General features: G+C 44.4%; 1 protein-coding gene across 2 annotated transcripts in view; it reads right to left on the bottom strand.

The window, feature by feature from the left end:
* Positions 1-9,612, bottom strand: part of sema6bb (sema domain, transmembrane domain (TM), and cytoplasmic domain, (semaphorin) 6Bb) — a 123,468-nt gene extending 113,856 nt beyond the window's left edge. The window contains exon 1 of one of the 2 annotated variants that reach the window (XM_025902989.1): positions 9,590-9,612. In XM_025902989.1, the coding sequence (XP_025758774.1) occupies positions 9,590-9,597 (8 nt within the window). In that variant the 5' untranslated portion in view covers positions 9,598-9,612. Of the gene's footprint in view, positions 1-7,380; positions 7,541-9,589 lie in introns of those variants that run through there. The other variant, XM_003451351.5, reaches the window with a different exon arrangement.
* Positions 9,613-16,857: the final 7,245 nt, after the last annotated feature.

The raw sequence follows: 16,857 nt of genomic DNA, 5'->3' as shown, positions 1-16,857 counted from the left end.
CCCTTTCCTTCCCACAGAAACGAACGTTTGAGCGAACAAGCAAATGAAAGTAAATGCTGAAGCCCGGCCTGAGCTCTGAATGTCACAGTCAGTCACTGCAGCCTCCCTCTAAGTGATGCAGACAGAGCCCCATTCTGATTGCCTCACCAGCAAAGCCAAGGGGTGAAAAACATTTACATGCAAATACAAATGACCCACTAGCTACTGTGTGCACGCTAGCTATGGTATTCTGAATGCACAGCAACCGCAGAGAAACCCGGCACAGAGCCGTTGCCAATCATCAGCTCCATTGTAGCACGCAGGCTTTAGAAGGAGGTGTTATGTGTGTAGGATATCAATTATTTTGCTTTTGTGGCTTATTGGTTTGTGACTGCTATTGTCACTGCTTCTCATATCAAGCGAAATGAATGTTAATGAATTCCGACCAGGACTACTGCATTAACAGATTTGCTGTGAAAAAGCTTAAATCCATAAATCATTTTCCACATAACTCCTCGGTATACAGACCGTCTACCATCCCCACAGAATCCACTCGTCTCTGACAGCGGTGGCTAATACCGTGTAATCAACCATCCACTTTCAGCTGGAACAATTGTAATCCATAACCCATCATAACAAACATGCCTCTCTGTCACGCTCAAGTGGTTAAGTACCAGGGGACAGATTGCCGGTGGACGGGCCGAGTCTCCGGGGGTCTTGGACGAGGGGAGACCCTGGCTCTCGTCCTGGCTGTCTCACACGGCTGGGACGCTTGGATCGAGGACCCGCCTGCTGTCATCAGACCTGTTGCCTCCAGATGGGTCCCAGTCTGATTCTGCGATTTCTGTCCTCCTCCCGCCTCCACTCCTTATTTCAGCTCTTCTCATCCGAGACATCCAACTCGACCTTGCCTTGATCTTTTCAGCACTTATTAACAAAGCCCCAAATCATCATCCTTTTTGTTCTTTAACCTTGACATTCAGCTTTGTTAGCTCTGTGTGAAGCTTTCATCTCATCTCTCCCTCATTGGATCGACTTCCTTGGCCAAAATCTCCACTGCGTGGGGGTGTTTGTGAGCGCGTGCACACATGCATGACGGTTGGGAGACGAGCAGACGCACCGCACAGCAAGACCTCTTTGATTCAGCACAGCAGAGACCCACAGCAAGGCTGTACATTAATTGGTGCTTCTGAGCCATTAATTTAGGCAAGTATGTTGAAGGACCCACTTTGCCTCCACTTTCCAAGAGCAACACAGGCTGAACAAGCCTCCTCTCAAGACCCTTCAACTGTTTTCCACCTCCCCAGCTTCCCCACATACCTTGCAGTGCAGCTCCATCCATAAACCATACCCTGCCCTGCCTCACTCACTCCCCGCTCTCTCTTCATTTCACCATTACCGAGCGAGGAGAGACAGCAGGTCACAGTCTCTGCTCCGTCCCCTGCACCTCGCCAACTGCCCTCCGCCCGGTGCCAGCAAGCCATAGTTTTCTTTTTGTTTTTTCAGCATGACTGATTCCCTCAGGTCACTGAGCACATTAAGCTGTTAATTACCTCAAAGCACAAAACAAGTGGCAGCTTGGCAGCACAACGAGACATTAACTTTTTTTGTTTTTTTAAAGAGTACAGTCAGAAACTTAAAACCACGGCGCTGGAGAGACCGGAGCAACACGAGCAAAAAAAAAAAAACTGCAGCAACAATAGCCGTAAACAACTCTGTCAGCAGCAGACTCAGACAATGCCGACGTGAGAACACTCTGATTTTATTTTTGCTCTTCCTCCGCAGCCATAAAACAACCAGATAAAGCCATTTGGGCTGGAAGTTCCCCAAAGAAATGAATCAGCCATAAAACAGCAGCAGGATAATACCAGCCCGGCCCGCAGGGCACGCTTTTTTCAGATTCACGCTGTGCCGATGCGGGAAATGATTCAGGATGTGTGTGACCGGCATCCTCTTCACCGTGTCTGCAACCGCACAGTTGTTAAACTGTGCCTTATTAGTTATGTGCTTCGTTATCATAGCAACCTAACAAGGGAGATCTAGCCAGGGAGGTGTACAACATGTGTCTGTGAATGCTATTATAGAAATAAGTGTTGCTATTTTTATCACGTCAGAGAAGAAAAATAATATAATTGCGGCGTTGCTGCTGGCACTGAATGTGGTGCTCTTTGCTTTGGGCCTGTGGAGGCTCGTTTCTGAGTGTGAGTCTCAGTCTGCTGGTCGTGTTGTATTTGGGACCAGAGACCCTCATTAGTTTCTTCTCTTGTTAAAAAAAAAAAAGGAGGCTCTGTTGACACAGAGACGTCAGGAGTGTGAGAGTGACCCAAAGAGTGTGTATTCATGTCTTTGTGGGGACCAAAAATTGGAAGTTTACTATACTTATGGGGACCAAAATCATGGTCCCCACAAGTTTGAAGGCATTTTTGAGTCTCAAAGTGTGGTTTTAGTGACAGGGTTACAATTGGGTTATGGTTAGGTTTAGGGTAAGGGTTAGGTATTCATTTTTCAGGGTTAGGGTAAGGGGCTAAGGAAAGCATTATGTTAATTAGATGTCCCCACAAGATATGAATGCCCGACATGTTTGTGAGTGTGTGTCAGAACAGCTATGTGAACAAGTCCTAATGACAAGCAAAAAGGCTGTGGAAAACATTGAGCTCACACACACACACAAGTTGTTTATTTGCATCGAGGAAGTAAACACCGGTGTCTGTCTTCATCTCGTCTGTCTGCCTTGTCTTTCAGTCCTGGATCGCTCCTGGTTTGGTTTACAGTTTACATGTGACAGTGTCTCTTTCTCACTGTTGCAGATAATGGAAGAATCTGCTGCTCGTACCTTATTCACAAACAGGAAAACACACACACACACCCACACACACACACTCCCTTTGGAGATACAATAAGCCTGTATGGGATGGCAGCTTTGCAATGGGAAGCATCTTCATTCAGCAGCACTTGGCCTATAGTGATAGCTGCTGCATTCTTTGTCGCTGCCACACTGCACAACCTCAGGCTTACACAACGCGATCCCACTCCGACTTCTTCTTGGGGACATTCTGTCACAGCTAAAGGGCACGGAAAAAATCCTGAAATTAAGACTTTACAAATTCTGAGGAGAAACTGGCTCACGGCTGCCGATGAGAGCGGCTATATGAGGCAGACTTTTCAAAGAACACTGAAAAACCGCTTATTATTGACTCTATCGAGCTTCACTTCTTTGAACACTCATCTACTCTGGCTGCCTCGGCTTATTTGCACTGGATGCATAAGAGACGTGAAGAGATGAGAGCGAAAGGAAGACAGGGCTGGAAAAACAAGTGATTAAAAGATAAAAGGGAGAGAGCAGATGATGAGGGAGCAGCGGTGTGTGATTAAATGGCGGAGGTGGTCCCATTGGGCTGTGGGCCTTATTGCATTTTAATGGGGGGGCTGGATGATCCTTGACCCTTTGTGAGGCAGTGGTAACACCTTAGTGCAGATCAAACTGCCAGCCTTGACAAACCCCCCACCCATGAAAGGCAGCTGGGCACTGAGAATGAGGTGTGTGTGTGTGTGTGAGGGCTCGCAGGGTCACAAGCAGACGTGTTTATCCTGCTGCTATGGCAACCCCAGCAGTAGCCTTGGGCAAATAACAACAAGCAAAGCAATATCTGTGTGTGTGTGTGTGTGCAGGAGGGAGAATTTGAGATGACAGGATTTTCAAAATACGAGCAGCGTGATTAAATATAAGTTTTCAATTCATACACCTCCTGCCTGCACCCCCACTTTCTCCCTCCCCGGTCTGGCTGGCCTGCCCCTCAATCATCAGTCCCTTCTTTTCACCTTCTCTTTCTCCAGCTCCACATGCTAAGTGGGAACATTGTTACGGTCAATTTGTCCCATTCAGGGTCCCAGTGGGCAGTGTCCCTGCCCTGACAGCCTGCAGACAGAGACCACACTGCCTGAGAGGCCTTGACATCAAGGTCCAGAGGAGACTTAAGAGCGAGAGGGGGAGGAGGGGGAGAAGAGAGGTAATGAGGGGGGGGGTTACTCTGAAGAGAAAGGAAGAAGAAAAAGAGACCTGGGTGCCGGGTTTAGCATGAGCCCCCCGGACCGCGCAGCTCAATAGTATTTCGTCTTATTTCATCTGTCAGTCTCACACTAGATTGATGTAGGTGGTGAAAGCTTTGCTCCCTCGAAGGATGCTTCGAATAGTTCTGCTAGGCTGGCAAAAACCCAAGAAGATGTATGACAGCCCAAACAAACCTGATGACACGATCTGGGTTATTTATTCAGTTTATGAAAGCTCACATCAGAAAACAGCCCCACTGTCTAACCAACCGGAGTATTCCCAGTATCACTGCAGGTCTGTACTATCTGAGAGAGGGCAATGCCTGGAACTGGTTATCAATATCATTCGAGAAAAATGGCTTGGTGTTTTTTGTTTTGTTTTTTTACAGGTAGCCCTCATCATGATGATGCACACGGATAATCATCTGTGCCCTTTAAAGAACAGATAATAGATGCAGAAGAAGAAGAAGAAACCCCGGCAGTAAGGAGTTCTAAGAAGGCTTTTCAAATCCTACTTTCTAATCACAGATTTCAGGTTTCTACAAATTTCTTTTGACCAGTATATTCTGCAGTCAGATGTAATGAATGTAAAAATAAAACCTTGATGAGGTAGTACTTAATGCCGTAACATTTTCCTCAGCCAATCTGGAAAACAACGGTTTGTCTGACTAATCTATGTTTTTGATTTCTATGCTGGAGCAGACCCAGTATCACAGGTGACGTAACCCCCCCGGCGGGGTGCTGGAGGAAGGTGCAGAAGAAGGATTAAGTCACTGCATAAAGGCACCTGTTATTTTAGCACACAGGGTGCAACACTTGCCCCGAAGCAAGGGGTGCAGAGCGGCTGTTGGTGTCAGAAATGAGACGCAAACAGGGCACCCATTCAATCCAGGCTGGACAGTGCTGAATCACACTTGTATAGGGCTCAGACACACTGACTCACACACATGCTCTCACAAAGTCCATACACAGGAAGGCAGACACAATATGAAGAACACTGGTCCTTGTGTTTCTCTTTGACAGACATAGACAAACTCTCATTCTGCCTCCCTCTTTGACCTGCACACACACACACAAACAATTCCCATAACTAAATTGCGATTCCAGCTCCAGACAGCGGGGGATCTGTCGAGGGCATGCGTGCATGGTGGGATATTGCAGAACTCCCTAAATTAGCTAACTTTATAATAAATCACTGGGCACTGCTAGCCAAGGATTAGCCAAGCTCCAGTGAGCGGTTTGTTAAGCTTCGAGGAGAAAACGCCGCCAAAAACTGACATCAGCACTGGGACCTTGGAACAGTCTAACCCCCTGCCTCGTTTCATTTAGCCTTGTTATCTGAGTTCTCCATTGACAAAAAAAATCCTGCTCCTATGTTTGGCTCTAACTCGGATCTATTGCTTTTTCTTCTGTTGGGGTTTTTCCACTAATCACTTTTAGTGCTCAGGACATCAGCTCCAACATCAGGCACACCGTTTCTTCAATCGCTTTCCTTATGTTTGCCTTTTATAATTCTTTGTGCTATCTTGTCCCCCACTGAGTCATTTCTCTTGGAAGGAGCAATGCTTCCTACTGTCTAGTTATTTATATACTGAGTGAGGAAGCATTTATCCCCCCTTCCCTGCATGCACAAACTCCTCGGATTCAGCTCTGCTCAGGTAGCTCATTATGAATCCCATCAAAAGTCACTTTTGTGAAGCTGTTAAAGAGTTCAGTCTAATTTCTTTTTCAGTAATGCTTACGGTTAAATTAGTCTTATCTGTCGGAAGCTCTAATGTCGGTCTCTTAATAATTTTTCATTCCTCAATCTTGTTCACAACCTAAATTTTGATCAGTTTTTCCATAAACCTGTCACAATGCTTCTCTCCTAAACTCTCACAGGGTGTTTGGTCCATGGCTTCCAAACAAATAAAACCTGTATCCATTACAGATCCTATCACAGCGGTATTTCCTCTGCCGCCTGTTTATTAATTTCCTGTGATAGCATTTGTCTTGTAATTACTGATGGTGTGATGGGCCTTAAAAGGGATGTCAGCACTTGAGAAAAAGAGGACAGCTCCCACTCTGTCACGTCAAAGATGCCTCGGCACATTAGAAGGTTTCCAGTTCACAATCATCTCTGCGTCCTTTTCACCACAAAATTGTATCTTCCTTAAGAAAGGTCTGAAACATAGACTGGTGCAGCAGGATGTGAGCAGCAGGGACAGAGGAACTGTGTGCATCCTGCGGCAGCACCCCCGAGCCCTGGCTGTCAGAGTGGGTGACAGCCCGGACTCGAGGAAGAGGAATTAAAGAGGCTCTTGTCCTCGAAGGCTGATTGACAAGGTAGCGACAGAAAGGTTAGTGGAGGTGCTGGTATTCTCTTAGCTGTGCCTACCCTCACACTGGTCCGGGGGCACCGTCTCACTCTTTCAAGATGTCTCTCTTATTCTTCTCTCCCCTCACTTACACCAGTGCTTATTATAGGAATGCCTCGACCCTCGGGGACTGCACTTTCCAGTCCACAAACCTCAGCTTTGGACAAAAGGCAGCTGAAAAGCAATTTGAATTTGAAACAGGGACCGCAACAAAAACACTGCCCCCAAATGGGAGAACTTCAAGATACCAGGAGCCAGCTACTGAGAAGTAGTGGTCCTTGCACAAAAGCAAAAATGTGATTCTGATACTATCCAGCCAACTAGCCCAATGTACTGTAAAGACAGCAGCTACTGCAGAGGGAGAGGGGGGGTGAGATGACAGAGCCTGAAGGCAGGAGTGGTGGACATTAGGGGCCCAGCGGGTAGGACTTCAGAACAGACCAGCAGCAGATAACATGCAATCACACAAATCCCACTCACTGCACAAACAAACCAGTTCACAGAGAGGGTCCGTCTGACCAATCGGACTCACTGTGCGTCCACTGTTCTGCAACTCTGGGTTTGGAAATGATGTTTTGTAGTTGAGCCTTACGCCAGAGTCAAAGAGGATAAATCAAGAATTCACAATGAACCCGCCGGGAGAACCTGTTTGACTGAGCTGCACTGACACCTCATCACGATGCAATTAGTCAAACCTTAACGATGAAAATCCATACCACACCGATGGATGGAAGGTGAAGCGCCTTCGGGCTGCGGGCAGCAGAAATCCGCCTGTTTTGTGCGTAGCTGCAAGCTACGCAGTATGATATTTGTACAGTGAGAGCGACTGTAGCGCTGATGCACAGACACCAGGTTAGCCCGGTGCTGTGGGTCGGCTCGGTTCTGATGACTACATTTCTTCCTATAATCATTTTTTCCCCGAAAAGCGTCAAAGCGCGACAGAGCCACAAAAGCGCACCACACCTCACCTCCACACCGGACAGCTCGGTCCACTTACCTCTCACTATCAGGGGAAAGAAGTGTGAAAGCAGCGCGAGTCCGTTGTGTCTCCTCACTGGGTACAAAATATCCGAGAGCGAGCTCGTTACTGCGTTACCAGATCCGGTGGAGGGCTTTGGAAACTACTCCTCCCTGCCGCACCTGTCTCTGGCAAACGCTGATCTCGTACGCTGGCCTGACATCCCCCAGACAACTGTCCGAACCCCCTGCTAGTGTGAGCGCACACACGGACACACACACACGGGGCACCACCTGTCCACGGTGCAGAACAGCCCACAAAGAGCTCCTATGTCGCGCGGCGACACATGGCATTCCCCGTTAGTGTCTGCAGCAGCACTCCCTCACAGCCGTCCGAGATCTCCCCCCGAGGGACGTGGACGCGCTGGGAGCAGTGGGTGAGGAACAGGAGAAAGCGACAACGGGCATCCGGCACAGCAGCTGCGGCGTTTGGGACTGACATCTGCCGCTCTCAGCCTCGCGTCCTCACAGCAGTGCGCTCTCGTCCGCGCTTGTTAGAGAAAGAAAGGACTTCTCCTCACCGCCTGTGCGCCACACCTTCGCGCAAAGCCGGGCTCGGGGTCCAGCGCAAAGTCCCATTCATCCGCTGTTCGCGAACAGTTCCGCTCCGTGAGCGGCACTCTGGAGCTCCGGTGGAGTCGGAGGACCTCGGCGTTTCTTCTAGCGGCAGTGTGAGCTACAGCATCTCCGGCACTGAGCCTGTTAGAGCCAAAACCTGAAGCAGAATCATGCAGCGACTGGAATGGAATTGATTAATGACTAATTGGGCTTAAACGGTGAGGCAAGCCCAAAGCCTCCGAACATCAAAGTCAGGCAGCTGTTTGGGGCATGCGCGCTCCTACAGTCAGCTCAGTGTTGACTCTGTTTCACGGTGGCAAAGTGATGACTGATTAGTGGCGCTAGGCACGAGTTCAAACTCAACCTGGGGCACGCACCTGACAGAGCCCGCCGTTCTTTACTCCAAGAGACCTTTATTCTGAAACACAAACAACAGAAGGTTTGGTGAAGTTCCTCACGGTTCCGCTTACTGTGCTGACGTTAAGATGAAACAACGAGGCCGATTCAAAGCCGTTTCCTGATAAAGATGAGCATTTATTGCTCTCCTCTCTGTGAAGCAGTGTGGAAAGTACCTGAAAGAGGCTTCCAGGGCGCAATAAAGCGGATCCAAATAGCCTACCCGAGGATGCATGTTGATCACACAGTGTTCCAGTGTCATCTATTCCCAACATGCGTGAAATTTACCACATTTAAACCTCGAAACAAACAGCTGAAAGTCATTAAAATGCAAAAATGAAATCATCCCCTATGAAAAGAAAGTTGTTTTCTAACATTTTCAAGTGGAAACAATTTTAATAACAATTCGTAAAAGTGCTGCTCACTGTAATTCCATAAAAGCATTCAGCAACTTTGAACAGTTTCCATGCTCGAGTTTAAGCTCTTTCTGTATTTGCATCTTCTCACTGAGCCTAAATTAACACAATAGAGGAATAATTTAGTCTCATTAAATCTCAATAAGCCTCCAGTCAAATCTAATTGTTGCTCAGCACAATTTGGGGTTTGTGTTTGAAATGAATGTGTAACCAGTTGTGTTTGTTCAAGTGACACTGATATAAACAAGCAGGACTTTGAAAGGGAGCGGTGAGAGCCGGCAGTGCTGTTGCTGTGTTAAGTTAAAGGAGTTAAAACCTACTGGACCTTTCAGTGAAATTGCTTGGAGCCAAAGCTACTTTTAAGCTTTCATTCATGAATAATTAATTGCTGAAATAATGACTTTTGCAGGCTTGAAGGCTCATGTGTGTAGCTCACTCTCTTTAGCATCTTAATAAATCTACTGCAAGTGCTCTGACAGCCTTCATACAAGCTGCTGATCACACAGCTCAGCCTCTCCTATGAGGGAGATAGTCAAATAGCTATGGCTGCGTATCATTCAGATTAAGATAAATCTTCACTGTAATAAAGATTTCATCATCTCTGTTACTCTACATAAGCAATACTAGTTTTTTAGCAGCAGTAACCTGCAACATGAATTTATCCCTTTTCTAAATCCACTTGTGTTCTGTGACTTTCACATTATTGTAGGACTTTGCTTTGCTTGTTTGGTTTTTTGGTTTTTCTTATCGTCATTTGCACAGCCAGAATTTGCTTGCCCCAGCACTGTAATACTTATTAACATTATTTATCCTGCTTACCTTATCATCCCGTGCCATCTGTGACTTTGTAGCTTCCGCAATTAAAACTTGAAGGAAAGTTTGTGTTCTCCACAAGAGAGCTGCTGAAAGTCTTTGCACAGGTTGACTGCGGTTACAACAGAGGACACCTCTTCGACAGCGGTATCATTACTCAGGCAGACACGGTTTCCAACACTGGAATAATGATGAGTTCTCCTCAATCTCTCCAATTTTTTCCTCCATCCTGTCTCCTGCAAGCCAGCATGTCTCATGTGTCTATAAGGACCTGAACCAACAACATGCAGTCAGCGCAGCAATTTGAGTGCCTGAGATGAGTGGCCAAGTGACTTCACAGAGTCAAATAGAGGAAAAACCTTCATTCCACAAGGATTTAAAATGCCCGTGTCCTTGTGTACACTCCTCAGAGTGCATGTGGATATGCACGTGTGTGATTAAACACTTACAGTGCTAATTCCCTGCAAGGGCCCTCGCCCTGATTCTCCACCCACATCACAGTTGGACAGCTTTTACTTGAATACTGGAATTACAGCAAAATCAGATTTAATGAATATTAACACAAGAAGAGTCATCGAGTCAATAAAATGTCAGAATAACGTTCATCGGTGCTAACTACTGCTTGTATTAACCTTCATAAGCTACTTGGTATCAGCACAACCCAGACCACATAAACTGAACAGTTTTTTTTATATGATGTCAGACTTTCTTGTCATCTTTTAAAGTTGTCTTGAGCAATAGTTCTCCAGGCTTTCTAAAGTCTTTCAAAGCTCATGCACTGCACTCTGATATGTGTCTACACGAAACAGACAACTTAGCAAAGAACCAGTTTTAAATTGTATCTTAAGGCTCTTTGTTAGCAGCAGCCTGTCACAAAAACACATAACTTGTTCCCATTTCGTTAGTTGAAACTCCCAAAATTTCAAAGACAGTCTGACAGCATTAAAAAGCTTTTTTGCACCAAAGGTGGAGGCTGATTCTCAAACAGTTATAACCCCCCAAAGTTGGCTTATCTGAGCATGGTGTGTAGTGTGTCCTTAAAAATGTTGAGGGCACTGGACTAAAGAAGAAACGGTAGGTCTAAAAGAATCCAGCACAGACCTGACGCAGTATCCGAGAGATGCATGCCATCAGCTGATCCATGTACTGTTCACTGAAGCGTCATCAGAGGTACAGCACACAGCAGGAGGCTCTGTCGTGGCCCGGGGTTGCGTTTCATCCAGTGGTGTTGGAGATCTTAAACTTGATGGAATTATTGACACAGAAAAGTCCCATCAGACTTTGATCAGCCTTTTTCAAAGCACTCATGTTCTTCAGGAGACTGTGGAGACCACAAACATTAGGCCTACATACTTCCTTTTTCGCTCATGGATATGTAACACTGGCCCCTTCAAACATAACTTCTCCTAATCTACGGGAAACGTGAAAATCTAATGATGTCTCTCGTTCACAAACTTCCTCCTACTACTGCTGGCAGTGGTGTTCTACTACTCTAATATTAAAAAGCTCTCCAAAAGAAGTTTTTTTTGTTGTTCTTGTTGTTTTTAAATCCCCAGATTAGCCCTATTATTCTGTTTCCAGCTACTTTGCATAGAAATGATTCAGGACACAGAAACTTTGAGCCATGTTCAACAAAAGAACTCATACCGTTTCATCTCCTGTCAAAGTTTGTGTGCCGACAATAAATATATAAATAAATATTCGTTTTGTTCATCCTCTTCCTTTCATCCCACTTGGTGTGTCAGAGCAGGCAGGCAGTAGACCTGAGCGTGATAAAAAGAAGAAGAGCTGCCATGAGAAAGCCAGAAAGCTTTGCAAAAAAAAAAGAGGAGGAGAAAAAAATACAGCCTTTGATGGGGAATGCACTTTTTAATCTTTCAACATGGGGAAAAGGGGAAGGGCAGCACAGACCCCCCCTTGGGTGTTTCTGTGTGCGCGTTAGAAGCAGCTAAGAGGGGATATGCTGATGCCAGAGTTAGATGAACTCTTCACAGGGAGAGCTTTTGACTGCTCAGTTCTTTTTCAGCAGAAATGTGAATGCAAAAGAAAGAAGCCTCATTCTCCAGGGTGACCATTTTCTGTCTTACCAAAGTAGTCACACGGTTCACACAGTAGCGAACAAAGACGCACAGATTACATGCAGGGCTCATGTGATCAGACCCAGTAACCTTAGAGCAGTCATTCAGACTGTTCCGCTGAATCACGTCTGGACAGTGAATTTTATGGTTTTGCACTTCCATGTGCAAGATCCCGAGGAATTCATTAGTAATAAGCAAAAACTATGAATCATTTAAAGCGACAAACAAACCAGTTAGATTTGACTTGCAGTGAAAACTGCAGTATTTGACCTGCTTGAGTGATAGCTGAGGTTTAACAAGTTAACTGGGAGTGCAGCCATGTGTTACTGGTTACTTAGCATATGAAAAACGACAAATTGAATCTGTGTGACAATGACAACTCACACCTGGAGTTCTTTAAAATCACCAAATACAAATGGAAAACATAGAATATCCCCGATTTCTTCATTTTTATTTTCCCTTTGTTCCGTTTTATAATGCTGTACTGAACAGAATGCAGAAAATGACCTTGGCAGTATGATTCACACTGTGAGACTGTGTCTATATTCATATGAAATCATATAAAACATCAACGCAATGAGCTCAGTTTTCTCAGCATGATATATAAACAGAAAAGCAAAGAGTTTAGAACAAGAAACCTTTGTCGAAAGCAACAACAAGTCTTCTTCATAAACGATGGAAGGATGTTTGCTCAGCTTATGAATCTATGCAAAATGAGCAACCACTTTATATTAAATCATATTTTTATCCATTTTATTCCACTTGCCAGCTCTGCATTGAGTATAAGAATAATTGTAATGGTACATGATCATATATAAGTTTTAATAATCTCTGTATTTGTTTTTAATATGCTGTTTTATAGACTAGTGTTAATAAACTTATTATCTTGGTGTAAATTAGTTGGGAGTAATCTAGATGAGCGTGGCAGCAGAGGCAGCCATCAGTCTGTCAGCCTGAATGATGAAGTAGGGCGGTGATAAGGTGGAGGAAATGAGAAAGTTTATAGAGAAGAGAGAAGAAAAGTACATTTTTGCTGCCAAGAGGTTTGAAGACAATATTATTGCAGAATTCTGTGGAAAGGGATAAAGAAAACACCTCAAAAAATGACAGAAAAAGAATGGGATCAATACCGAAACATACTGATGTGTCTTTTATTTTCGCAGAGGGAAAAAAAGAAAAGCTGGGAATATCGATGTTTTGTGGAATCCTGCGCTTTGCCTCACCTCCCCGAGTCAGAGCAGACAGCAGCTCATCGGGCCTTTAGTTTGGGAAGGGGTCACAGTAATGTGCCATCCCTGTCAAAACGCATACAATCACAACACTGAAGAAGCATAAATATTTCAGGGTCAGCCGGCTCGTTGCGCGTTTCCTCACCACCTCCGCTGTGGCAGCTGACCCGCTGTCGGGGCTCTGGGGTGAAATAAGCTCTCCAAAACAAACAGGGGAGACCCAGAGAGACAGCCGTGGGCATTCAAAAAGCAAGTCATAAAACACAGTGTGAGGAAATTGTGCAGCCTAACTGAGACTACCTGTTGGTCGTCGTAAGATTCTTTTGTTTTGCTGCTTTCCATGTTGTACGCAGTGACCTGGTTCCTCCTACGTTCTCCAACTGTGGCTACAAATCTTTTAGATTATGTTTTTTTTAAGGTCTGCTAGAAGTTCCCCACAAATCACTTTTCCAATATTCTTTAAGCTGAAGGCACAACAGTCATAAAACGTCTGTAGCCAGTTAAGTTGTCCTCGCTGGGCAATTTTACTCAGAAGATTAAAGGCCGTTAGTCTTGGAAAAAGTTTAATGCTCGAAGTTAACGATCTCTGTGAGTTTTCATTTTCAGCCTCCACCTTCTTGTAATATTCAGAACAGATAAAACAATGATGTAAAACTCAAGCTAGACAGCAATAACTGTAAAGATGGTGTCTAATATCATCAGACTAAATGAAATCACTCGTTATTATTTGGAGGACACATATTTATACTGGCCTGCTCAGTGTTGTTTTGTGATTCCAGCCTCTTATTAGTCTGCTTCTTAGCACTCCTAGCGCTATTTAGCTGATGTAACTGATGCTACTGTAGTATGAATCTTTGCAGTACAGTGGCGGTCCTAGCCTGTTTGGCACCCTGGGCGAACACTCCCTCTGCCCCCCCCCCCCCCCCCCCCCCACACACACACACACACACAAAACATATTAAGGATTGTACATTAACATAAAGCTGTTGTACACACACACATATGAAGAGAAAGTATGCATAGTATACAAATGGCTACCAAACAGCCATCATAATTCCTAATACAATGAGGACAAATCAACAATTGACACTGACTATTTAATATTAAAATCTGTTTGGAGTTTAGTCTGTTACTGTTGCTATTTTTACCATTTCTTCTTGGAGCAACTGTAATCCACATTATTTCCTTAGGGATTAATAAAGTATTCTGATTCTGATTGTTTCAGGATACATGACCTGCCATTATCCAATGACACATCTGCTTACCTGTATCTTTTGCTCATTTCTCCTCCTCTTCTTTTCTCTTTTTTCTAAACTAAGCACCTGATGGCTTTGAACTTTTCTTGTCCATCTTCCATTGGTTTTAATGTTGCACGCCAGTATGAACACCCATCCCTCAACCCGAGGATCACCACAACATAACCTAATGGACCTACACCTTAGTTCACAGATTGACTTTGTCTAGGGTTTATTTCTGAGATTTCACACAACCCAGGATTCAAATCATGAATACACAATGGACTTGGATTTACAACATTATGAATGAAATGTGCTCTATTTGGAGCCCCCCCTCCCCTTTCGACGGGTTGTGTGTGAGACTTTAAATCATCAACTGCCCGTGTTGCCCGTATCTAAAACCGCTACTGTTGCAGTATATGCATGGACCGTGCTAACCAGGTGTGCTAGTATCAGGTGACAATAACTTAGCACTCCACCCACTAAACTGATGACCTTTGGCTTGAAAACACTAACATGTTAGTGGGCAACACTAGTCCAAAACCTCTGAGCGACATGGTGCTAGCTTCATCCATCTTTTTTATACAGTCTATGGATTCACCAAATCGCTGCACCTGGGAAATACACGACAGTGTTTGTATAGATAATGTATAACTGAAATTAACAGCTGGCTAGCTTCAGCTTCTTTTTCATTTGTGCCAAAAGCATTAAAATGATAATTAGCTTTTCGTGAGCTCAGATTACAAAACTCATCAGGACCAGAAGCCTAGCTCCCCAAAGCCCCAGCTGGCTATTCAGAAAGTGACCAAAAAGTTGCTGTAGTTGTTACACAGTTTAATAATATTATGTTAATAAGTAAGATTATGACGGGCTTAAAGGTGGATTTTCTTACAGCCGACTAGCTAGCTGTTAAACAGCTAGCTGACAGCTAGTTGTTTAACCTTGTCTTTATGCTAAGCTAAGCTAAAATTACCGTTGATTTTGCAGCAGTGAACAGAAAAGTTGCCTTATCAGCTTTAATATCTAACACTGGAAAAGAAAGAAAGCAAAAAAGCGCTTCATGCAAAGGAGGTCGAGCTACTCTAATCAACAAAGTATGGTAATAATAAATATGGTACTCACAGAAATCTTCTTCAAGGTCAACTTACTGTCACTTTGTTACTTTAACCATGACAAGTTCACACTCTGACGCGTTATCTTTGGCTTGGTTATGCCTTATTAATGTGCTGTAGTAAGGTCCAGATCAACTTTCACCCTGCAGATGATTTGTCGCCGTGTTGCATGTTACTGATACCTTTAGTTTCAGGTCTCCGGAAATTTGTTGCAGGATGTTGGGAATAAGATTCCGTGGTTCAATGAGACTCAGGAAGATTCAATGGTGCAAATGAAACCCAGCAGGGCTGGTCAGCTATTAATGGATGGATGGATAATTTCTACCATTTCAGCCCTGTTGACAGTGAAGAGCAGAAGGTGAAACAGGAGGTAAGAAATCCTTGTGTTGTGATCCACTCCCAGCACACCTGAGAGTTGTGGATGAATTGAAAACATGAAGAGAGGAAATGAATTTCATTACAGAATAGCTGTACTGCTCCTTACACTCCACAGAAGATTATTGCGTGAGTGTTTTGATGGTGATGGATATCTCGTTGAAACAATTAATCATTCAACCAAATGCTGTGAGTAAAACGCCAACAGAGACCGAACATCTTAAAGCGTTTATGGTTATTAACTTATCAAATTACAGATTTTTTTGTGGGTTTCGTGCAGTAATTTCAATGAATACTTGATTCAAATGTGTATGCTACAATACTGCATTGCGCTGTATATACAATACTGGACACTGGATTGGTTTTTGTACGATTTATTGGTTTTATTTTATGCCCACTTGTGGCCAAATGAATGCCCGAGTAGGCATTTCTATTTACTCTGACAAAAAAACAGGCGGCTGAAGATGAAATCTATATAAAGATTTTCAGGTTCTGCTCTCGCATCCATGAAAAATTTCTTCAGATTGCCAATTTATTGCTTTAATCTTGAAAGGTATGTCTTCAGGAAAAAGAAAGAGAGGGGAGAGCAAGGAGGGGACAGTGGTGTGATCATATTACTCTGAGGGATGAGTGATTTTCCTGTTATCTACTAATCTTCAATTACTCAATTTCCAGAACAATTCTGGCCTCAATCAACTGATCCAGTGAAGCAGAGTCAAGAGTTAAGCAGGAACAGACGAGAGCCTTCTGGGCTCACATTGCAGGGGAGTGTGCATGCATGTGCATGGATTATGGTTAAAGGTACACAGAGGCTGAAGTAGCTTGGCCACTCAGAGGCAAAGGAGTAACAGAGCTGTGGTCGAGACAACAAGCCTACGTTTCTCATCTCTTTGTGCTTTTTGTGACTTTGACCTGTCAGCAGGTGTGATGTCACAACCCGAACTGTTACTGCTGGATAATGAAGCAGGCCCAAACATAGTTACAACAGGTCCCGTTCGATGAATATCTGATGTGAACATTAGCGGTAATCAGTTTCCTTTCTCTGGAGCCTACTGAAGCCATTTGGGAAAATACAGAGAGCCATAATGAATACTGTAATGGCCTGAATAATGAAAATCCTCTCTAAATGAAAAGGGTAAGTTAATAGAGTTCTTGTTATGATGATACACAGCATCCAGCAGAGGAAGTCACTGTACTGGCCTTACTGCGATAAAACACACTGCATTGTCTGAATCCCACTCTAAG

Source organism: Oreochromis niloticus, linkage group LG23 (assembly GCF_001858045.2).
Source record: "Oreochromis niloticus isolate F11D_XX linkage group LG23, O_niloticus_UMD_NMBU, whole genome shotgun sequence".
NCBI classification, from domain to species: Eukaryota; Metazoa; Chordata; class Actinopteri; order Cichliformes; family Cichlidae; genus Oreochromis; species Oreochromis niloticus.
The sequence above is the reverse complement of the archived record's forward strand: the minus strand, read 5'-3'. Positions and strand labels throughout refer to the sequence as shown.